At 40.6% G+C, this 25351-nt stretch overlaps 1 protein-coding gene and 1 long non-coding RNA gene across 10 annotated transcripts in view; one reads left to right on the top strand and one right to left on the bottom strand.

Annotated features, from left to right (window-relative positions):
- LOC148648749 (uncharacterized) overlaps window positions 1-11442 on the top strand; it is a 34340-nt gene extending 22898 nt beyond the window's left edge. For all 3 annotated transcript variants that reach the window (XR_015926449.1, XR_015926450.1, XR_015926448.1), the window contains one exon: window positions 2048-11442. This is a non-coding gene — a long non-coding RNA (uncharacterized LOC148648749). The remainder of the gene's footprint in view (window positions 1-2047) is intronic.
- Window positions 1177-25351, bottom strand: part of LOC148648748 (partitioning defective 3 homolog B-like) — a 319671-nt gene continuing 295496 nt past the window's right edge. For 6 of the 7 annotated variants that reach the window (XM_088606611.1, XM_088606608.1, XM_088606613.1 and 3 more), the window contains 2 exons: window positions 20271-20347; window positions 1177-3700 (listed from right to left, as the gene is read on the bottom strand). In XM_088606611.1, the coding sequence (XP_088462737.1) occupies window positions 3343-3700; window positions 20271-20347 (435 nt within the window). In that variant the 3' untranslated portion in view covers window positions 1177-3342. The remainder of the gene's footprint in view (window positions 3701-20270; window positions 20348-25351) is intronic. The other variant, XM_088606610.1, reaches the window with a different exon arrangement.

Below are 25351 nucleotides of genomic sequence, written 5' to 3'. Positions count from 1 at the left end.
GAAAAAAAACAACAACCACCTACTACTTATGTGGTCATCTGTGGGAACAGCTCATCAGTATTGCTCTATGAAGTGGAAAATAAAGGATAGATATTAAAGGCGTCTATACTCTATGGAAAGGAAAATCGGAAAATCTTTGTAAACAATACATCCATTTGGCCCCCTCACACCCTAACAAATAAAGAAGAAAATTCTTAGATGAACCATGAAATTGCATACATCTTAATTTTTGATATTCGTGCGGGATAGCTTGAAAGAAAAAAAAAACAAGTAAACAAAAAAAACCCCAGAGACTTCGAACTATCTTCTGAGACAGCTGTCCACTGCAGGCATCTATATTTTTTGGGGGGGAAATTGAAGATGAATTCTCCTGTGTGTAGCCAAACAAACTACTGTAAGAAGTCAGAATTATCTGTCAGCTCAATGCTTTGGGGATCCAGCTAACACAAACTCTTCACTGTAATGCTTGGCTGAAACTTTGCCAGATAGCATCATCGGAATGAAGGTTCTTAAAAATGAATCCCTGTCTTTGCAGCAAATAAATGCAAAGAAAGTTACAAGGGTTATATCTGGACTTGCATTACATCAGGCCTTCACAATTATAATTCAAGAAAATGTTTTCTTATTGAAGTAATTCCTTATACTTATATTGCGCTTTTCGAGACACTCCACTCAAAGCGCTTTACAGGTAATGGGGATTCCCTCCACCACCACCAGTGTGTAGCCCCCATCTGGATGATGCCCCAGTCCGCTCCCCACACACCAGCTATCAGTGGGGAGGAGAGCAGAGTGATGAAGCCAGTTCATAGATGGTGATTATTAGGAGGCCAATGGATAGTTTGATTGGGGAATTATTCTTAAGAAAGTTTTGTTTCATACTGTACAAAAATCTGTATGTTGTTCTAAAACACAGTCTAAAAATGGCTGGAACAACAGGTTTTTACAGTACTTACGTTTCGTTCAGAATGGAAATGCATTTTTATTTCCATTGAAATAAGCAAAGAAAACAAAATATTTCAAACATAGGCCGAGAACATATGTGCAGTTTAAACTTTTACAACGCATGCTTGCATATAGCAATGTAAATGTATAGTATGCACTCCAACTTTACTGACTTGGAAAGAAAACACAGAATTTTAGAACCACTAATTGAAAGATGAATCAAGGCCGCAGGTGAAATGTTTCATTACATTTAATGCAAAACAATTTAAAAATACCACATTAATAATGGGAAAATAATCAATCTGCTTCCTGCTATACAATATCAAACTTGTGTCTTGATTTCAGAATCAGAACAGAGCACTTGAACAAGAGAGTGAAAAGGAGTATAAACATGATAAAGTTAATACATGGCAACTGTTAACTCGTGTATAGTATTGCATCAAAAAAGCATGAGAGAATTGTAACATGCTGAGGTTCTTTTGTTCCTTAAGCTCTAATATTTATCTATCAAGAAGATATAGTACCCATATTCTTGAAGTGCCAGACTGATGTCCTTCCAAGGTCTCGATGGCTTATAGGGCCAGATCTTATTGTACATTCTTTAGTGTTAAGTGGTCATAGATTATGAGACATGCCCTACATGTGGCTCTGATTTAATAATCCCCTGCACAGCGCTGGTGCTTGTTTGTATTGATGGGCAAACTAAAGCACTGAGAGTTAACATCAGCATCAGTGCTATAGACTCGAACCGAAAATCTCCGTCCATAGACCCACGATTCCAGGCTGGCCCCTTCAAGAAGTGTACCTTCATAATCAAGCTTCTGTGCATCACACACAAGAGTACTTCAATAGCTATCCAAAGCAAGACGGATAAAAATGCATAACAGGTACGCAGTAGAACAGTGATGTCTGTAAAAGGCACGAGTGTATTTATATGTAAGCCCACAGGAAGTACAAAAAGTTCTAACTTCCTTCCATCAGCTCCCGTCCCAGTACAACTGAGACTCTAGTTCTTGGAGGATGAATACAAAATTATTCAAGGAGATATAACAAATGGTGCCCAATTTTTTTTCTCAGTGCGTCTCCTTCCTTTCTTCTTCCTTAGTGTCCTCCAGAGCTTTGAGGGGAAAAGACAAAGACCTGCCAGCGCCCAGAGACAGCTAGCCGGTTCCAGAAAACGAGAGGTCTTGGAAAACAGCCCCTGAAGCAAACGCTATATTCAGCATGTGATGCTTCACAGATCACAGGGATGACATTTCTTTGGAATAGGACCCATCCTCTCCAGAAATTCCATTCTTTGTCTTTCTTTTTCAATGTTTGTGGTGTTCTTCCCGGCTGCAGTGTCTACCTTCACATACTGTACCTTTGCTAAAAATCAATGCTCAGGACCCTCCTTCTCACCACACAGGGGAAGACAGAGGCTTCTTTGTTATGCTAAAATATGTGCAACTGAAGATTATAAAATTGTGCGAGAAGAGTATTTTTGAAGCATACAACAGTGTAGATATATACAGGCCATCTTTTAGAATATGAATAATAATGGAAGACAAGCTGCAACTAATTTGTGGTACCTTTCATTCAGTTCTGCTTCAAGGAACAACACATACCAGCTATCCATTGCTGTGTAAGGAAATGATGTAACCAGCAAGAAGTGTCTGTAGGATCTTTACAGGAGTATAGAGAGCCTGCAAGGCACCAAAAGGATATAACACAACATATGAAGAGAGATCTAGCTAAACGTAGGTTATCTCAAGCTATATGGCACAACACAACTTTCATGTGACTCTAATAACATGGCCATACACTACAATTTTCCAGTCTCAAACACCAAAATCCCACTGCCTCTCCATAGGTTATAGGTAGTTTGTCAGTCATACACTGTTCTTAGAAAGGCCAAAGTTTTATACAACATACCATATCATGTGTATAGCTTGTCTTATATATATTTAATACATTCAATGTCCTAAATGTCAAAATGCAGCTTTTGATTTTGCTTAAACGGGGCACAAGTTTCCGTGTTATTCCTCCTAAGTCACAAGGTCGGGTTAATACAGCGCAGAAAAAACAAAAAACTGGCTTGCTCAGCAAAGGAAAGCTGAATTAAGCAACAAATCTACTGCAGGCAGAAGAGAGGAGTAACTGTCTCAGTCTTAATACAAAACCTTAAGCTACGAATCAAAACGGCTCATCTCCTTTCACTTTAGCTGATATACTGCCGCAAGCTCGCAACAGAATATATGATAGAGGAAATTCCTGATCCTTCCCGAAAAAGTCTTAGAAAGTCCACCCCCTAGAAAAACCAATAGAAAGATGGACCATATTACAATGATGTGTGTGTGTATATATATAAGGAATCTGGGCCTTCATCTCAATGTCCTGCTGTGGCAAGCGAACTGTGAGTTATACTGCGGCCGTCATCGCGTTCTTCTGCCGGGGGTCCTGGCGGCGGCCGTCTCCATAGCCGTAGCCCTCGGGGCTGGCTGTGCGATAGCCCGTCCGGGTCATGGTGTCGTACCGCTGGGACCGGAGCGGCATGGGGGGTGAGGGCGGGACGTCCTGGCGGAGTGGGCCCCTCTGCTGGGGCGGGGGGGGGTAGTAGCTGGGCTCCCCCTGCCGGGGCTCGGAGGGGCGCGGATAGTTCCCCCGGGAGGTGTACGGGGGGTACATGGGCTGAGCCCCAGGGTAGCGCAGGGGCTCCCTCTCCCCCTGTCCTGCCCACGGCGGCAAGGGGTACTCGTTAGGCTCCATCGGTCCCCGCCTGGAACAACAAAGCGGATTCATCACCAACAACCGAAAACAGACCCGTACCTCTTTTTAACAAACGGAATTCATTCCCAGAAACCCTTTCGTACAGTGAACATTTCGTGAAAAGGAAATCCTATTTCCCATTATCCCTTACTGGGAAAAATTACAATCTGTACCCCCCAAAAAATGTCACCCCCTACTTTTACTTTTTTCCCCACCACAAAATAACAAAAGAAACAATAATGACTAACATTTATACCATTTTTAGCAATAAAAAACACTGCTTACCTAGTAAGACATCATTAATAAGTACAGTACTGTAGTGTACAGTAACCATTTCATTGGCTTTTTGTGTAATTGTCACACACACTCAAAATTTTCATTTTCATAAGACCTTTAGGGACCTAAAGTCTAAATCACAAATTTTCCTACACGAAAGGTAAGAACGCACACAAAACTGAACAATGCAAGACGCAGTGAACTGTATCACCCGTGCCACTCCGTAGGAATGACATGCAAACACTCAATATGAAACGAGTTGTACGACGCCCTCCTCCTCACTCTACATTTGGCGAAGTTTGAATTTGTCTTCGCATCGCTTCTTCGTGGTTTTGAAGTTTGCTTTCATTTTTTTGAAATGTGGGTAAAAATTCACGTGCTGCGTAGTATCCAATTTTCATGAAACTACGGGTGTGCTTTTATATATTCAGAGTCTGATCTTAATTACTCCTTTGACTTTTAGTATTGTACACAATATTCATCCCCTGCAAAAATGAAAACAAAAATGCTTGTCTCGTTTACTTAGTTCAGTAAAATAATCCACAGTCTGCCTGTGAATTCTTCAAGTCGGATATCCAGCCATTTAATAAACAGGAGCATCTTAAAAAAAGAATTATTTTTATCCTTCAACTCCACTCTTCAACAGCACAGAACTCATGATGTAGGTGTGAATGTACAAGCAATATATAACAAATTTTTCTAATTCACAAGATGCTTAACAAGATGTCTGTAGTGAGATTCATCTGCATCTCTGTTAATCATTCCAAGCTGTGCTTCAAAACACAAGGTGACATGCACAAGCAAGCAAGGAATCTGTATATAAATACAGTGAGCATCAAAAGAAACATCACTTTCAACTGCACCAAATCCAACAGATTGTTACGAGGAAAATGACTGTCATTTTTTGTTTGTTTACGGAACAGACATGACAATAGGTACATCCATTAAAACCTGTCATCAACAGGAGCTCCACTGTGAAAGTCTAGCGGCATGCGTGTGCTCTGACAAAGCAGCTGCCTGAGAGAGCTACAGATTCTCCTGAAGTCACCAGAAAGCCTCAAAACCCCTGTCTAGAACTTGCTTCTATAGGATACTACAGGTGCAGAATTGGGAAAATGAGATTTACAGGGGGAATCCCAATTACACCAAAATGCTCTGATATCTCCAATATAACAGCATAAAAGAGTAACTGAGGAAAGTCAGTCTACGTAGGGGCTCAGTATTGAGAAGTGTCTCGGAATAATTCCATTTTTCAAACAGTGGTGGCTATGTTATTTAGGAAAAGACATGGGTCAAGCGTCTGACATGGGTTTCAGAAAAGACCGACTTCTTTAGATACTAGATATCCAATCTAAGAGCAACATTCATGACTATTGTCTGATTTATAAGCCATTAAGATTGATGATAACAGAATATTTCGAAAGAAGCCGACTCACTGCCTTAAGAGAACAAGCCCACTCTTACACAGTGCCAAATGCAGAAAGCAATATGAGCTATACATCTGCAATGCATGCTTTGCTTTCAGTTTGCAGATACTGTCTTGTGGGATTGTGTCCCCACTACTTGCAGATCCTGGACAAACCCATCTGGGTCTCTGAGACCTGTCATCTCTGTTCATCTCACAGATTTTCAATGGGGTCCACATCTTGTGAGTTGAGTTACTGAAATTACAGCCGCCATATTCTCGTCTCACCAGAGATCGTTGCACCAAGCAGCATGAGGAGGTGCTTTATCCTGCTGGGATCTTGTCATGTTAGGTGGAGCCCACATGTACGGCAGAAGTTGGGTCCAAGTGACTTTACACACTACCAAACCAAGCACTGTTAGACCTCCACCTCAATTGCTGTGTTGTACACACCAGTTAGAGTAACATCCAGCACATCTGCACCTTGTTCACTGATGTTCAGCATCCACTCAAAACCTTGACTCACTGCTAAAGAGCACTTGGCTTCATTTTCACCAGGCTTGACATTTAACAGCTTAAATCATATATCACCAGTTTTCAATGAATTGTCTTATTAATAGCATGACTAATAATAATTTCATCCTTGAAGGATCCCAAAGTGCTTTTGACATAGAAGATGACCCACTTCGGTCAGCTCCAGCTTCATTCAAGCACGGCACCCACCTGGGTGACACATAGCACAACAAACAGCACTACCAGTCCCACTACACAGCGGTTCAACAGGGGAATGAGGAATTGTTTCATCAATTGAATTAAAGGGGAATGTTTGGAAGAATCAGCTATACAAGTTAAGAGCAGATGTTAGCCAGGAAACTAATCTTTTGAAAAGTGCCACGGTTTCTTTAATGACCAAGTAGTCAGGATCTTGGCTTAACGTCTCTGATGGCACCACCCACAGGAAAGTGGTTGGGTTGGGAAATGCTGGTTCAAAAGATCGCCACCTACTGGTACACCAGCATAACCTGCACCACAAAGCCTAGTCTTGCTTAACTTTTGAGATTTGAGAAGGTCAGACTATTTAAATATTAAGATTCTTTGGGTGTGTACAGTGGGTGGAATTAGACAATTAACATTTTAAAACAAAAAGTTTTATTTTTTGCATGGTAAGAGTAAGGTGTTGCTTCCTTTCTACTTTAAAAAGCAAGCTCCAAAGCACACCTGGAGCCACCCCCTTATTTTGCAAAGCAGCAAAATCACAACTGGATTCAACAGATTTTATACAAGAGTTTAGCGTGACACACATTTCAGCTCTTCAGTTTTGTTGACAAACCACATCCTACCTCCCTGTCCGTGATCCTCTGGAAAAGTACACACTTTTACACAGTACAGATGTGAAATCGGCTAACCTGAACAAAATCAAATTCTGCTGCCATATTACGACTGACAGGGCTGAACACCATTTTAACAGCACTCTGGCCAGCAACTGCGAAGGTCTCCCAGGACTGCACCTGATACCTGGAACACAAGAGTCTGGAACACACTGAGGAAGGTGATGTAATACTACAGCAGAATAAAGTCTACAGATGCAAAAGGCCCAGAGATTTAAAAAGATTTTCCCTATCTGTGATACATCCATGCTCGGATTGCCTTCTCAGAAAGAATACATGCATCGGCTCCCTAGAAATTCAGAAATGGAGCAAGGAGAAGGAGTGCTGGAATCGCTACAGTATAATACTAGTCTGTAGAATAATCACTTATAATCCTGTGACCAAAGAAGACACCCTAGCTGATCTAAAGTAAAGTATAGAAGATTTTTAATGCAGGGTTGTTCTACATAGTCTGCTCACTGCAACATTTTCCCCAGCTTGGACTGACCATAGAAGAATGCTTTTCTGTGCCCACGGTAGGATTTTCTGAGATGCAACCTGATATACAGTACCCTGTCAACAGGATACTGCTTCCTGTCACACTGCATGCATTACCAGGTGTGATCCCCTGTCCTGTCATGCCAAGCGCTGAGCCTTGACCTCTACCCCATCAGACACTTGTGGAATCGCCACTCCACAGCTAATTCTCTTGCCGGCAGCTGCAGAATGGAGGCAGGTCATCCTTGGACAGTACAGCAGACTTGGCCAGCAGCATATGTGATTGAGTTGCAGCTCTTTCATTAATTCAATAAAGCTCCCAAAACAGGCAGAGCCTTCATGAAGTGGACCTACTGTCATCCGGATACTTGCATCTGGGCAAAGCGGTGATTTAATCACAAGACCCATTAAATATGGAACAAGCTAGTAAAGCCATCTACAGTAAATCGAGAAATGAGAGCCTGGCCCCAGGAGATGATCTGATCAATGACTCAGAATGGGTGTTAAAGCTGAGGGTGTTTGCTCCACCCAGATAATTCAATGCTCGTATTATTTCACTGAACGGGACTGACATTTCTCCTAGAGTCAAAGCTCTCTCCTCGTCATGCGGTGCCTTAAATCAAACATTGAAGACATCTGCAAAATGACCGCCTAAAACCACAATAAACAAAATGAGATTCTTTGGAACAGTGGGCCCTGATATTAAAGCAGTAGGCCCTTCCATTACCAATAACAACAAAAATAGCCACTAGTACAAGTCTGCTTGAATATGCTTCAGTGTTTGTAAAAATGGGGCCTTTTTTGCAGAATGATTAAAATTGCAAATCAGTACCAATGGTAGCTAACAGTAAGATTTGTGGCAATTAAGACAAACTGAAGAAGAACCACTATTTAAAAATTAGAGGAGGTACAAGCAGAGGAAAGAAAAGATTGTACTTCCTGTTTTTGTTGATGTGCTGAGCCACATGATTCACCTTTTTTTACCTAGGAGTGTATTTATAAAGGGAATGGCAGATCTGACTCTTCTGATATATTATACCTCCTTTGATCAGCAGCCGGGAACCACTATGAGCATCTGGGTCATGCAATCACAGAAATCCGGAGACTCTGGAACAGCTTCAAGCACGAATTTCCATTTCAGCTAAGTGAACTGCAATAGCCACTGTCACGTGACAGGAGGAAGACAGTAGGTATATGTTGCAGTGCCTTGGGCTTTAGGACTAATCATTTCTTAAGTAGAAGGCTTTTCTTCCAGCTAAGTATTCCCGAGCTTGGATTTCTGTCTATATTTTGTGAAGGACCCAGCACTCCAATTGTAGCTGTATGTTTCCCCTCCCCACACTGAATGACATGACAAAAGAGAGCAGACAGTGCGGTGAAAATGTTGAAATGTTTGCCAAGTCTCCTAGGTTTATGTACGATTTGCACTATTTCTGTGTAGATATGAATGAAAGAATCTGTATATGGTTTTATAAGGCACAGTACAGATGATGTGTGAGACTCAGCTGGAGGTATATGCTACAGTGCCTTGGGCTTTAGGACTAATCATTTCTTATGTGAAAAAGGGCCACACGGTCTTTAATAAGAAACCTGTTCACTTAGGAGCTGAAGAACCAGGCATTCCAAAAATCATCAACATCCACTTCATCTTTTTCCAGCTTTGACCACCCAATCTGCTGCAGCAGTCTTTTCTCTTCAGGGCCTTGTGTCTGTCATCCCCTAGGTTACTGACTGGAGTCCTTCCGGTGTCAAATGAGTTATACAGGGAAAGGGGAAAAAAAACACGGCAAAGAACACACACGTAATGCAAACATGACAACCCGTTTTAACACACTAACCGGCCAAGTTTCAACACGGGCAAGCAGGAGTAGAGACCCACAGCGAGACAGAGCCTGAAAAACCCCGCATCGTGCACAGAAATAAAACTGGCTGAAGGAATTTCCCTTTTGGGGTCTCTATCAGCAGCGAAGGGCAGCTGTGGATTACTGTGGTATGGGGTTGGAGCACACTGTTATTAGCAAAGCATCCAGAACTAATATTTGTGCCCTAATTCCATTACAGAGTAGGTCTTGGGTCCCAGCTGGGAGGCCTGTGCAGGCGGTTTGCTGGGCAGAACTCCTGGCCAAATGGCAGCCAAAAAACAGATGCTTGGCAGGCAAGAGCTGCTGACGGGTCATGACAAACCTTACTGTAAGAGTAGAAGGCTCTTCCTGTTTGTTTAGTCCCACCCCAGAGCTGTGAAAGGGGCTAATTCAATTTCATATAATCCCCGTCTGATAGAGAAACCTAGCATTTATTTTTTTTTTAAAAAAGAGAAAAGAACAACATTCAACATTTTTCCGGCTTACTCGGCGAAACTCTGATAATTTCAACCTCTTCCTTGCATCTGCTCAAAGAATCAACGTTAAATTCCACAGACTCGCTTCGCAAATCCCCCCTCCCTCCCCTAATAATATCAGAGTAGCTCAAGCAGCTGGCGGCCCTGTCTAACACTTTAACCACGAGCGCAAAATGACTTTGCTTTTCCAGGCATTCTATTAAGAAAGACAGATAATGGATAGTGAAACATCTATTATACACTTCATTAGACTTTCAAGCCTGTCCTGTCTGGGACAACATGTCAACCACAAAATTATGACAATTCTTTCATCCAAATTTATGGGTTAGGATTTCAAAAAACATGCGAGGAAATTTGCCAGGGGTTTACCATTACGACGCACTCACAGCTTCCTGGATTTCTTCCTGAGTCTAAACCTTCCCAGGAGGGTAGTGATGACTGATACTCATCACAACAGAAGCAGAATGATGAGGGAAAAGTGACACTGGATAAATTCTAATGAACAACAACACTTCAGCAGGTACAATAGCTGTGACCGGCTTGGTGAAACCTAGATTCCTCAAAGACCGGCTCATTCGATCGGGTTTTTGGTTCAAACGTATCTGCAAACATCCTATTGTTCTAACAATATAATGCAGAAGTTTTAAAATAATTGGAACAAGTAAAGGCAAATTCAACTGCGAAACATTCAGCCTTCTTCAACCATTGTTTCCATTTCTGTTTCTGTCTTCCGACATGGAATTAACCTTTACTCTTTCCTTTGTAGCCCACGCATAGTGACGCATTCCCCCAGTCGAACATCCCCCTCAGTCAGTATAAAAATCATGCTGGTTTGGGCTCCTCTAAAGCTCACTTCTAGAGTCTCCCAGTAAGATTAACATGACACAGAGAAATAACCAGCAATGTGGAAGAGTGGCTAGGGCTCAGGAACCTGAGCCAGAGGGTTGCGGGTTCAAATCCCAGGTGGAACATGCCATTGCACCCTTGAGCTGTGCTGCCCTTCTGTATACTTGGGTCTCCAAGTCCTCTTGATGACAACTTAATTTAGTAAGCTACTTAGTAAAGTGACTTTTTAAGTCCTTCTTCCTAATTAGGGATTAAAAAAAATGGGACATCAGTTTTTTGGGAAAGTGGGACTCATCCGATTCTTTTGTGCATCAAAGTGGTTTTACTGTAAAAAAAAACCTGAGAGGTGAGGTGAGTAGGCTAGAATGTCACGATAAAGACTTCTATCTTCGTTCCAGCAAGAAAACAAGCTTGAGCTAGCAAGCAGATTTCTTTCTACACCTGTTTCTAAAAAGATGTCAAGAGAGGACTTAACCTGCGCGGCATGCTCTGAAAGTTTCATTGTTTTAAATTCCGCGTAGACTTTAAAATCCTCATGCTCACCTATAAGGCTTTACATGGCTTGGCACATCAATACCTGTCTGAACTTTTATCGCCCTACTCCCCACCTCGCAACCTCCGGTCTTCAAATTCTGCCCTCTTTACTGTCCCCCAAGCCCGTCTACATTGTATGGGCAACAGGGCCTTCTCCTGCTATGCCCCCAAGCTCTGGAACTCTTTGCCCAAGGATATTAGAGTGTCACCTTCTCTAAACTCCTTCAAATCCAGACTCAAAACCTTCTTCTTCAGAAAAGCCTTTACTTAACTGGTTCCATTCTTCACCCCTCTGCTCTTCTTAATACCACCTTCCACGGTCTCCTCTATTGTTATTGTTGTATTGCTGTAATTATAATTGTGTCCTATCTTGTGAAATCTTCTTATTTATTGTTGTAGTCTTCTTATTTATTGTTATTGTCATCCTGTAAAGCGCTTTGAGAAGTCACCTTTAAAGGCACTATATAAAATAAAGTTTATTATTATTATTATTATTATTATTATTATTATTATTATTGTAGCCTTCGTCACATGAAGCTGTGATGTCCTTAACATATAGTAATAAGAGGGTATTATTGTAGTGGTTGAACAAATGTTCCCATGCTCTTCTCTCATGGAATTCAAAGAGAGATATATGAAACTGAGGCAACTACATTTTGCTCCCAGAATTTTGCTTCCAGTTTTGCTGCAAGGATATTTTCCTACAATAATATGGATGGATTATCATGCAAGAATATGACAAGCAGCAAAATATAGTGATAAATTTATATAAATGACTAGTAATAAACTCCCTATAACTCATAAGACCCAATTTAAATTATGCTAGTTCTTCTGGCAAATATTTTCTTGTTTTCTGGAAACAATACAGATCTTCCCAGAAATGAGTATAGTTTTTTTGGTTTAAATGATACATATTGCAGGTTAAACCCCAAACAATTTGGACGTATAATAATAAGGAAGTACGATTGTTTCAGATAAACATTACTGAATGTTTTTCATTCATCCATCCCAATGAAGAGTACAATCTTGGGAAGTGACAAACAGTCCTTCTGCTCAACAGGAATTTGGTATGCAATCATTTCTTCCAGAAGTAGGGAATGCACCCTGTGAAAGTAATAATTTAACACCCCCCTGTTCAACGGGAGTCATGAGTTACACCTCTCCCAGCTGGCTCTTCTATCTTTGCTGTGGTTAAACAGAGAGTAAGGAAACACCATTAAATAGCCAGGGCTTGTTGTTTCAGCTGCCCAGGGAACGGTGTGTATCTATAACTCAATCCACAGACATACCTAACCTGAGGAACCACAGGGAGCTAACATTACATCACCACTTCTCTCGGCTTCATTTCCCACATTGCAATTTATAACTATTGGATTCCACGCCAGGGCCTTGAACCTGCCGTTTTGTTTGCTTTTGAATTACAGAGTTTATCAGGTGTTAACCAATGGTCAGCCTGATCCAGCCCTCTAGCGATTTCTGTGGACAAAGATGCCACAGGCCAGGAGCTGCTGTTAGGAGTCACATGTTATACAGTGTGAAGGTAAATATGTTCAAGAAAACAATACTGTCAGTTAATTCTTAATGGCAATTCTATGCCATCTGGGAATTCCACAACTGATGCTTTTATAAATGACCAATTTATTGCTCATGTCAACAAACGGCTTATATTATCCAAATATTTCCATTTGAGAGACGCACATACATGTAAATTCCTTCTAATTAAATAACTAATTTAATTTATACTGGCATAGACTTCAAACTGGAAACAATTTTGTCAGATGTAGAAGGATTTGTTATTTTCTGGAAACTATCCAGATTTTTCCATAAATAAGTAGACATTGTGTTAACAATGTTTTGTTTTAAGTCAATGTTGCAGGTTAAATCCCAAACAATTTTCACATGCAATAATAGTGAAGTTGGAAAAGTTCAGATTATTATTCTATACCTATTATTGAATTAACTGGAAAAAGCTTTTCACGTTATCATAGTCGTAGCATATGCAAATTGTCTGGGGTTGAACCTTCTACGGTACAATTACATGGAAAAATAAAATGCTTTTTTGAAAAAACAACAACATTGTTAACATTACATTTGTTGGTTCATGAAAAAATCTGTTCAAAATCTCGAATTTGTTTTACGAGTCCGACATCAAAATACAACAACCATCTTTAACAGAGAGGGCAGGTCAAACAATATTTCAGACACATATTGTAGGAAAACTATAAGAAAATAGAAGACATGAAATGGCATCTTCCATGATTGGATTCAAATACAGTCACATTTGTTGTTTGCAATAAACATTGAAAAAGGTAATTTCCATCCTGCTATTGCCTGGTTAATAATTGATCGCACCAGATGCAAGAGAGCATTCAGAGTTGTGACGCTGCTGCAGTCAAGCAAACGAGCTCTATTTACCAAGTTATCTCACAGGCACCCACAGCTCCAACCTCCTTACTGCTTCAAGTTACTCTCAAAAAACAAAGCACATCATAAACAGGAATACACCCATCTCCATTTCAGGAGGGAATTACATAAAATCAATTTTTCCTGACAGAAACAGTGATTTCTCTGACTCCAACGAAGCAAACCATCTCCTCTGAAGCTGTGGAGAGTTCAACATAGTGTTGTATGCACTGTTAAACGACTGAATTGTATTCATTACACCAGTCCCAGGTTTGGGATTCCTATCTTGCCTTGGAAAAAAAATCCATACAGGAAATCGTCTCAAGAAACTTTTGAGCCCCACTGTTTAAGAACACTATCCGGCCCATCTAGCCTGTTTGGAAGATATTGGCTGTCTGATGCAAGAGTCTTCTCCAGCTCCAGATTATTGGCTGCAACCTCTTTGCGGTGATCAAAGCTATACACCCTTCTCTATGGAAGATGTTACGAGTAATTGTACAAATTGACAGAACATCTCTTGAATTAAACTGTTTAATAGCTGGAAACAGCTTAATTTGATTCTCAGCTTAATCTGGGGCAGTGTGGTGGCTCTGTGGGTAAGGATCTGCGCCTGTGGTTGGAAGGTTGCTGGTTCAAATCCCGCAGCCGGCAGAAGAATCCTACTCCGTTGGGCCCCTGAGCGAGGCCCTTAACCCCAACTGCTCTAGGGGTGCTGTACGATGGCTGATCCTGCACTCTGACCCCAGGCTCTCTCCCAATCTGTGTGTCTCATGGAGAGCAAGCTGGGGTATGCGAAAAGATAATTCCTAATGCAAGAAATTGTAAAGGGTTAATAAAATGATGTTATTATTATTATTATTATCCTCAGATCAACAGGCTAACCACCAACCAAACGATGACAATGCCTTCTGAGTTACGTTAATTTATGTAACACTGAGAGGAACATAACCTGTATCCAATTGATGTGTGTTGCGCTCCATTTTGTAGATGTCTTCTCTGAAGTCTGTTGTGATTGGTATGAGAGGAATGGCATACCCTTTGACCTCCTTCAGAAGAAGTAAAAAAATACAACAAATGCTTTAGTTTTTCTGTGCCCGTAACATCGTGGGTCACTGTGGTTGCTGTACCAGTTTAAGGAATGTGGCCTGTAACAATAAACCCAACATACTTTTTGTTGATGATTCATCTTCTGGGAAGGTCAGAAAGGATCGTCATGGATAAACAGAACATGAGTGAAAATGAAATGAGGTGAACCGCTTCTTTAATGGTGTACCAAATTTCAGGTTCATGGAAAACAACACAAAAACTTAAAGAGAAACATATTAACACTACAAGATAACAGTTTTTCAAGCCCATTATTTCCGTGTAATGCAGACATTACTCCCAAGAATGTGTATAGTCATTGCTGTTTCAATGTATAAATATCAGCTTTTTGGTTACAGCAGACATATAGGTATTTGTAGAATCACTGCAATGAGGTATAACAGGGGCATCTACCGTAAATCTTGTAGAATCTTTTTGCTTCAATCTAGCTTTGTTACAAATGCTGCTGCTAGATTGTTTTGTCATTACACCTAAACACATGTTTTTGACATTTATTACACTGTGCATTCCAGGCTTCGCTTGATTCATGCTGGATTTTAATATCTTTAGTCAGGTTGTAAACTGTGACTATATGCCTGGAAACCCACCACACAGCATGCAGGCATCAGATCTTTGATCTGGTTACAAACTGAGCGGGCTCATGTATTTTCAAGGACGGAAACCGAAATCCGTTTTCACATCATGTCAAAAATATTTGTAAAATGTGTGTCGGCAGGGCTGCTAAAAAACCTACAGGTGTTGTGGGGTGAGATGAGCATCATTCCGTTCCTTAAATAGAAGAGGCACCGGTTGACTTTTAATCAGAATTCCTATGGTGCAAGAGGAATGACTCTGGAGAGGCCAGGCATGTATGAGGTCACCACCTGTTGTGGATAACATCTCCGAGCTCTAAAGCAAGCCAGGCTTGGAACCCTATGGATTGCACCTCTTCCCAAGAGACCCTTGGAAAACACTCAAAGCACAAAGAAAAATGAGAAGGTCCATTTTAGTTTTAATTGCTTCATGTGGGTTCCCTGTCAAAGCTGATACCCTGACATCCTTGAAGAAACAGCTGGATAAGTGCTAGATGGGCTTAATGTCATCTTCTCAGCCGTCAACTTTCTTATGTTATTAACTAGTTGCATGTTGCTGTAGATCCATCTTTAATGGTGGAACCATCAGGATTGCAAACTTGATGACCTTCCAGTTTCTTTTCATGACCTATTCAGACTGTACAATTACCTAGTACTGCAGAATCCCTGCCATTATGTCTGTTCATTGTATGGTCTTACTGTAGTTACAGCTTTGAACGCCTGCATCTTGGCTATATTGCGACACCCTCATTTTAGACAACTTACACTGCCCAAAGAAGTAATAGAAAACTGTTGTTTGCATCACTGTACATACTGTAATATTACTCGTGTAGTCAGCTTGGATAAAGCTGTCAGTTAAATACGTTAAGAACTTCTTTAACCCAGAAACGTACCCTGATTTTACATTTCAAGCCGGAGACCGCCATGTACCCAGCAGACCAGCAGTGTAGCAGACCCAGCAATGTAAACCAGCAGATGATTGGAATTTCTTACTTTTTTAGAAAACAAATGACACGGAGCAAGAAGGCTGCCTTGCAAATGGACTGTGTTACAGGAAGTTTTCCCAGACACGCTGCTAATGCTACTTTTGGGGCACTGATCTGAAAACATGATCTGCTTGTAACCCTGAAATCCTGCCATTTATTTTTGTATTTCACACAAGAGTAAAGACACATTGCGCAATTTATTCAGTTTTGAGTTTTTATTGAGGGCTTTAAGATTCCCATTGCCTATAAAGGATTACTCATGCTACTGACTGTTGTTTAAAGCATTTTCTCTGCTAAAAGTTGCTTCTCCTTGATTTTATCAGTAGAACACTTTCATGATTCATTAATCACTGGGAATCAATTGCAAATATATGCACAGTGTAATAAAAAAATCTTTAAACTTCATTATCTAGCTATATTAAAGTAGGGTCCTTTTTCAAGTTTACTATTAGGTGTGTGCTTTTAAAGTGAAGGTTGCATATTGGACTGATTAAGTGTTTCACAATGCCCAGCCAGGATGGATTCATAGTTTTTTCACATCATATACAAGTGTTTGATTCAATAATCATCGCCAACCATAACCAAAGATGACAGAGACATCTCCTCCGAAAGTGATGTAAGGCAGCTGCAATTTTTTAGATTAAAACAACTTAATTTAGAACAACTGAGCTAATTAATTTAAAGCGGTCACTTCAAATGAATAACCTAATCCCACACTCCAGACTGAGAAAAGGTTATCAGTAGATGCCCATGTTTGCTTCAACAAAACAATTCACTTCAAGAGAGTTTGTGTTTTGGTGAAAAAAAAATAAATCAGTGAAAAGGAGCAGGCTTACTTTTGCCTACATTCACCCCAAGCTAAGAAGATACAAAATGTGTAACTGTGGTTCAAAAAGAACAATGGTTCATTTAGTTAATGTTACAGAAAATTCAGTCATTTTTCTGTAGATTGTGCACACTTAACACTATGCGCCACTTTGATAATCTCATGACTGATTCTGTACTAAAAAGCTGTAGTATGAAGAAACCAGGTGTTGCTGGTAAAGTCAAATAACAGAAGAAATGTATATACATAGTTTTTGAAAGACCAGTATGTTTTGTTCTAGCTGCACCTCAGCTGTGAGCCTGCAAGCGCACACAGGGGAGGACGAGGGGCAGGCAGAGTCCTGTGACCTGCTCACTTATCTTTCAACGTGTCGGATTCTACACTGCCAGCCCCCCTATCGAAGCTCACTGACTGGAGGCCACATGGGTCGCGGAGAGGGGACTAATCCCAGTCACAAGCACTAACTCATCCGTCACATGTGACCTGAACCCGGGCTCAACCTCTGTGAGGGCAAATGCCTTGAGGAACCCCCGAAAGAGCATTTCGGTCTTTGAGCCCTATCAAATTATTTTGTGATAAGGATAAAGAGGCCCTTACCACTATTCTTCACTGTGTTCATCCATGTACCTAACTGCTTTATCCAGGGGAGCAGGAGTCTATCCCAGCAAGCAATGGGCACAAGGTGGGGTACGCCCTGGACAGAACACCAGTCCATCGCAGGGCACACACAGACACAGACACCCACACACTCACACCAGGGTCAATATCCCCAGAAGACAATTAACCCACCAGTATGTTTTTGGACTGTGGGAACATACAGGAGCACCTAGTGGAAACTCACGAAACTCAGGGGGAGCATGCAAACTCCACACAGATGTCACCCCAGGAACTGCCCACTGTGCCACCTACTTTATTGCTTTATTAATAAAAAAAAATAATGATGGAGGGAAAACAAATACAGTTACTGTGTTCTGACTGTGTTTGGTGCCTAGGTTGGAGCAGGTGGGGAGCACTGGTTGCCACAGCAACACAGTGCTCACAGAACAGTGCAAATTAGTGTAATGCCATTTCTTTGAGAACAGCAGGTGTATGTGTTGAAGCACATGTATAGGCAGCTCTGTTTTATCTGTGTCAGCTCAGGCTGTTACACGCCATGTATTATCAGGTACAGAAAAAACAATATATATAGCATTAATCCCATCTTATGGGAGCCAATCGTATCCCATTTGTCTTCTCAACAGATATCTTGTTTACTGCAAACGGCAATCCTGTTTAAAAGAGTCATAGGAGGATTTAAACCAAGTCAAAACAAGAAAACAATTAATGGCTCTAGTTTGCTTCTGTTTAATTTTCTTCTTTGTTGTGCTCAAGTAGTTGCTGGAGATGTTTAATTTTTCATTTAAAGCGGTACAAATCCTAAAAAAAGCCATGAAGGCCTGAATTCCACTACAAATCTTTAAATCCTTCGGGAGCTCCCTGGCATTCAAAGACTGCGAGCTGTCCTCAGTGCACACAGAGGCAGTAGAGGTTAATTCCACTCCAAAATGGAGAAAGGAAGAAGAAAAATGACTTCTTCAGCGGTGGATGTTTCTTCAGGTGTGTCGGAGAACGCAGGAGAGAAGGGGAATATAGGTACTTTAGGAATAAAGTAAAGGACATTTGCAGTTCTGTTGAAGAGCTCCACTCTCGAAATTTTTCATTGGCTGGTTAGGTACTTTTATAGAAAGGAAAACTCTTACACGAGTCTTTCTCTTCTAGCTGTAAGTTTAAACAGCAATTAAACATCTAAAGAATCCAGAGAGGACTTGCTTCAAGGTTACTGGTGGCTTTCTGATCCCCTTTTGAACTTTATTAGGTGAAAGCTTAAAATTCCCTGCCACCTGACCTTCACTTGAAAGCAAGAAAACCTCTCCAGACTTTACGGCCTTCGCCACAATCTATTTTTACTAGTTGAAGTATCGTAAACCACTGTTTCATACCTGTTTTGTTTCATGTGCTTGCCAGAGGATTCAGACAAAGCAAACTGAAAACACGAGGCCTGCATGTGAGAATGTATAATAAGTAACATTCAGGATAAACCATGACTGAGATCCTGTGTTCATGACCATTCTAAACATCCTCAGAACGACAGGTGCAACTTTTAAATCCTCAGGTGATGGCAACGCCCTGTTTCCACAAGCATTTTTCTCAGTTGGTTCTGAACCAGCACAGCGCCTACTTTGTTTCCATCACTAACTATGCTGTGAAAATGTGGTCTCGCACATCTGCAGCTGGGCGTCTGGACTTGCAAGTTCACCTTTTTACTTCAAAGGAACCAAAGTCTAAAGAGCCCCACATTCAAAACCGCGGCAGAAATAAAACAGTGAACTCATGCCTGCTTTGCAAGAAATGCTCCTTGTTGAAAGAGGAATGGCCACAACACACACCAGTTTGACTGGAGGTATTGACTGGCCAAACTGTTCTGAATTCCCCTCCCCATCAAATAGAACAGATTCACTTTATGTCGGCCAGCAATGTCAATTTCAGATAATGGTTTCTTGCAATGTCATATCAGTTGTATAAATCTAAAAAATATATTTTTGCCTTTACTATTAATAACATAATTAATATCTGTAATTGGGGTCATATGGAGGGATACTGGCTGCTATAAGCCTTACATTGTGTTGCAATAACAGAACCAGACGCGACATCTGGCCATATCCCAACAAGTCAAACCACAGTGGAGATGTCTAAAGAGCATCTTCTGAAGCTAAGTCATAAGTTAACATGATCTAGATCACAGACCTGTGAAAACAGGTAAACTTAACCACATCCAAATATCACATTAGCTCTGCGATAACATTTTTGCACTTGTTTTTTTTTTGTCAAGCAGTCAAACATTTTGAGAATTGAAGTCCCTCTCCGCTGTCAGCAAGAGCCATGCTGAGCCATTCAACACATTTTAACTTAAAACTTTCAAACCTAGCGGTTGGCCAAAAAGTCACACAACTGTGGACAAAACCTCACTAAACCTCTGTCAATTTAATACGAGTAATCTTTTTGGTTTTCTGTAACGTCTTTCTTTCATTTCTTTAAATAGTTTTCTTTAAGGTTGTGACCAATCTACAACCACAGTCAACTGGTGGAATGAGCTGAATGCATTTTGGAGAAACAGGCAGGCCAACGCAGGTTCCTGTTTTTCTGGCCAGAGCTGGGTGCGTTCAGTTATCTCCTTAGTTATCTGTTTACGCCTACTTGCCTAACCTCCTTTACTGATGGAAGCAGAGGGTGAAATCCCAGGATGGGAAATTCCGAAGGCACATACTCCGGATTTAATCATAAGCCTTAAAGCGGATTACAGTTTACTCTCCAGTCCCTTCCCTTGTGGCCTCTCTTCCCTTTTGAGGGAAATACCAACTGGTAAAGGTTACCAGAGCCCGACTTACCGGGGCAGGGAGGCATACTGTCGTTCCACGTCTTCGTACCTTGGGATTGCGAGACGGCTGTCGTGCCCTCTGGGAATCTGGAGCCAGGGAAAAAAGAGAAAGAGACACTGTCAGCGCGATGCAGCTGGGAAAGTTTACCAAACACTCAGCTGCGGTCCTAAAAATTCTCACCAAAGCCACGCAACTCCTAGATGTTTAAGAACAACAAAATATCAGTTAGAAACAAGAGGAGGACATTCAGCTCACGGAGCCTGATTTGCTAGTGAGACGCTAACTGATCTAAGCACCTCAACCAGCTGTTTCTTCCAATAAGTCAGTGTATCAGCTTCATCAGCAGTCTGGGTAGCCTGTTCCGTATTTCCAGTGTCATTTTTGGTAAGACTTCAACAACCCTCGCCTTTTGGTTTTGAATGGACTTCCACTTAGTTTCCACTTGTGGATCTGGTTTGGTTTTATTTTTTCTATCCATTATTGCAGACTTTCGCTACAACCGATTTCTTAATGACATCCACACCATAATTAAGCTACTGTTTGTGTTCAAGTATGACAATGGAGTAGGCAAGGAAGGAAGGACTGTTTGTTAAGTGGCCCTACCCTGCAGCCTTTTTCAAAGCCCGGTTTATCTTTCTAGTAGAGACGTACAGATGGGAAGCAGTGAGCTTTAAGTCAACTGAAATGACTTGAAGCCAGTAAGAAAGATCCTGAAAGCTATCCAACCGGCCCCAGCTTCAAGGAAGCCAGAGGATGAGGAGCTTAACTCAGTGCATCTCCTAAACTTAATCCCTAATTAGATGTCACTCACCTTTGCCAATTAAAAAGCGATCTTTTTAAGCGGATACATTTTGCTCATTTGTCCGGGGAACAGAAAGGGCAAGCTTTCTACAACACGTGTTATTTTACAAAACATATTATGTTTTAGGTTCTCTTTGATTGTTAAAAACCCTTTTTGGACACTTATTACAAAACTGCTTTTTGTGTCAAAGACAGTGATAAAACACTCTTTATACCCGTTAAGGTTTTGCCAGGGCATTATTACACTGGAAGGTGAATACTGTGATTTAGATCCTACTAGCTCCACAGCGTAAACCAAGTTTAAAATAACCCCAGTTCAAATAACCACATAAACAGTTTATACGTAGCTAATATAAAACACATTTAAACTTTTATAAATATAACAGTTATAAATATTTGAGATTGGCTCACTTACAACGGTAAAAAACAAAATATTACTGCACTAAAAAGCATGATACGTCTGCAAATACAGCAGAGTCAATAAACAATAAATCTAGACATTTGGCAAATAGGAATGGTATGAGGAATTTTAGAAACAGTTCTGTGTTTATGACAGTGGTATGTTGGAGCCATTACAGAAAACAAGCTCATTTTCCGATGGCAATATGAACAAAATAGCATCATTCGTCTCCATAAAAGGATTTTAAATATACAGATCGCCATTTCCTGACCACATTATTGTGGCTTTCAGCAGCATATAAAGGCAAACTACATTAACAGCGGTTCGGAATATGAAGGTGCTATTATCCTGTGTGAGACTTGTCGCAAAGAATAAAATTGTTACTGTAAAGGGCAAAAGGTCAGGGGTGACTGAAAGGCCACGATAATTGACTCAGGAAATAGCTAAAAAGTTAAGATCTCCTTCCTTTTCATTAACCATCACCAAAGCAGAGACCTACCACAAAAAAGCAACAGCAAAAACTACCAGAATAAAGAAACACATGTGGATTTGTACAGGGCGGACTTATATGAGAGGCAACTGTCTAAAAACTCCCGATCTTGATCAAATTATATAGGCGAAGTTGAGATTATTGTGTATTTCAGAGGTGACCCAACTGCTACAACTTGGTTTGAGAAGAGTGTTTTATGACACAAGGAAATATCCTTTGGTTGTGTGAAGCACCTGGTTCACACTGAGAATTACAGGTACAGAAAGACTGAATAGATTGCTTTTACTGTGGCTTCTTACGGCTTCTCCCATCAGAGGTGTGTCAAACACACACACAAAGCAAAAAATAAAAATCACATCACATACAGGTGCATAAAATAACACGTGAACTGAAAGTGGGGGGAATACACCTAATTACCTTCATCAAGGAGTTTTATTGCACAGGGGACAAAGAATGTCTTATAAATGTTTTTCCTTCACTTTGGTACCTGAAACCCTCTCTCTGATGGGAAGATTACACACTAAGGGGAAAATGAATGAGTGGAGTCAACTGTGATACTCCTGGCCATTCCGAGTTCTCACCTGTAGTACAAATCACCAGGCCGGGCCTGCTGGTTCCTGATTATTTCTCCTGCCATTCTCACAATCCTAAACAGTTTGATTTGACCTTTCACCCCCAGATTTCCCTACCACGCTGTCATATTAAATGCCAATAAACTCTCCACACGGCTTTAATAAGCCATTTTTAGGACATTTTCACCAAGATGAAAAGTCTTTGAAATGAAAAACTTTGGCTTTCTTAAAACATTATCTATATTTGTATGAATACTTTTACAAAATCCAGCAGCTTTCTCTACTCCTGACCCCTGCACCCCTTAGAAAATGGTCCCTGAAGACCAACCTTAAAAACAAAGCCCAGCTCCAACATTTTTCTTGCTTTAATGTTAAATTAATATAGGTTGAACGCATTAACAGAGCAAAAAATAGTAACAAACTTCATACAATTACACTGAGGTGCTGCTGTTTGACAACAACAAGTATTTGAATTTCAGTTCAAGTCACTACAGCTTGAGTGTATCCACAAATCATGGCTCGCGTTTTGATTTACAGAATTTATAAACTGAAGGCATTTACTGTCTAGTAGTGGTTTATAAAAAGAAAACATTTGCACTATTCCAAACCAAATAAATGCCAGAAAGCAATGACATTATCAGTTTGTTCATAAGTGCTGCTGAGACAAAATAAACATCTTCTGTTGCCTAGCAGAAGTTATTTTAAGACTCATATAGTGTTTGTTTAAGACAGGAAAATGTGCCGGACTTGAAAATAGCACTTGTTAAATGTTAATAACTTCTAAATGAGTTTAACCATGGAGTGCATTTCTTTACAGCTTAATTATGACAGCATAATTCTGCATGCATAAACCAAGTGTTTTTTTTTTTCCAGCCATGGAATGGGGAAAATAATCTTTCTGCAGCTTAATTGTAAAATGTGATTGCATAATTTGGATTAAAACAGATCGCATGGGCTTTTCGGACTTGGTATCCAGAAATATTTTCTTATTCTTACCTCAAATGGGAAAAAAAGAAAATAATTTGATGTCCCACTTACGGAAAATCAGACCTTTGCTGCAAAATGACCATAATCCACTTTGAGACCATAGGATAGGTGACACTGAGAGGAGGCCATTCAAACTGTCTAATTCCTTTTGGTCATAGTTAAATCACCCAAGAACTCCCATTTCCTGAAAGGAGCCAGGGTATTGGCTACAACTACATGGCTGGGAAGCTTGTTCCATACACCACCTTGTGCTCACTTCTGAATTACTATTGTAACAACTGGTCTTCAAGTGATAACTTACAAAATCTAAGGTCAAACATTTTTCTTCATTTAACGAGGAGTACTGTAGAAGTTTATTTTGTATATGTCCTATCCATTTTCAAAACCGACCTGCCATTCTCCTCATTTAACATTTGGCCTAGTTATTTACTTATCACTTTTACAGAGGACTGCTGAAAAAAAAGTTTCAGGAGAAAATAAAGACTTCTATTTTCCCTAAAAGTATAGTAAGATAAGATTTTTATTGTCCCCTGAGGGAAATTTGTTATGGACACCCAGCAATCCTGTACATTTAAATAGAATGCAAACAAAACAACAAAAAAAGAAGAAAAGAAATGCACATTACTCTATTGCACATGTACAGTATAACACATAACAACATGTAACATTTATCACACATCACTGTATTAATTCTGTGAGCGGGACCACAGAATTAATACATTATTTACGCTCCTGGACAATGCACTCAATATCACTTTTAATGGGTTCTGACCTTTTACAAATACAGATTCAGGTCACACCCATTAACGAAGCTGAGCTTAAGAAGAGCTGTCTAGTTTATTAATACGCTGCAGTTCAACTGCTGGTTTGAGCCACAGATAAAATCCTGTGTAACCCAGATTGAAGACGTTAAAAAGCTTAACCCTGCTCTTCAAGCCCTGTGCATTCTGGAGTTATATCAGCGATAAGGGGAGATCAAAAGCTGACCACAACTGGGTATACAATATGGAGGAAACCAGCACAATTCAAAGAAGACAAAGTTATTGCATTAGTTATTGTTCTGGATTCCTGGCATTAAAACGCACTTAATCGGCAGCATGATAGCAATTTCCTTTGACTGATGTCTTATCCCTGAGGTTGCAAAAATATTTTCATTGTTTCATCTGAGGGAGGGCCATGTCGCTCACCGACTGTGATGGGCACTGCCCGGGCAGGAACACACAACCAGTTGGGAAAAGTTGCCCAAGAAGGACTCTTGACGTAGCAGAAAAGAGAGACTTGTGTCTTGCCACGCGTCTGAGAGCTTGCAGCGATGTCAGCGAGAGCTGCTTCGCACCTCCAGCCTGCGTTCTCTCTCCTGTCAGCAGGCCCTGACCATGTACCATGTACTGTAATGAATGGCTCTGGAGGTGTGCAAACTACAGTAGGACATTTTCATCTTATTCTCACCCGGTTTATACAGGAGTGGCTGCAAATTTGAAAAACTCTACAAATTAAGTGTATCTGCAGGCAAGGGTACTAGCAGTTTATAAATCCAGCTCTTAGTCTGTCATTACCTTGACATCAACACCTGAGTTTGATTGCAGAGACTTTAGAATTAGGTGTTCAAAGTTGTGTAAATTATTTTCAAAGCCCCATAAATGCATTTGGCTTTTCTAGTGCCTATGTCTGAATGAAAGATCAATGAAAGTATACCTTGCCTTGATTTAATAACTACACAGCAGGGCCTAGAAACCCCCTCATTCCCAGAGAAAGATGCAGTGTCTAATTTCTCTGTTGAACAACTTAAAAGCTAATGGTCTAAAGAAAATCATTTCACGCCATGCCGCGCGCAAAGGAG

This window comes from Lepisosteus platostomus, chromosome 14 (genome assembly GCF_059453375.1).
Source record: "Lepisosteus platostomus isolate fLepPlt1 chromosome 14, fLepPlt1.hap1, whole genome shotgun sequence".
Classification (NCBI taxonomy): Eukaryota; Metazoa; Chordata; class Actinopteri; order Semionotiformes; family Lepisosteidae; genus Lepisosteus; species Lepisosteus platostomus.
This window is presented reverse-complemented; position numbering and strand designations above follow the sequence as displayed.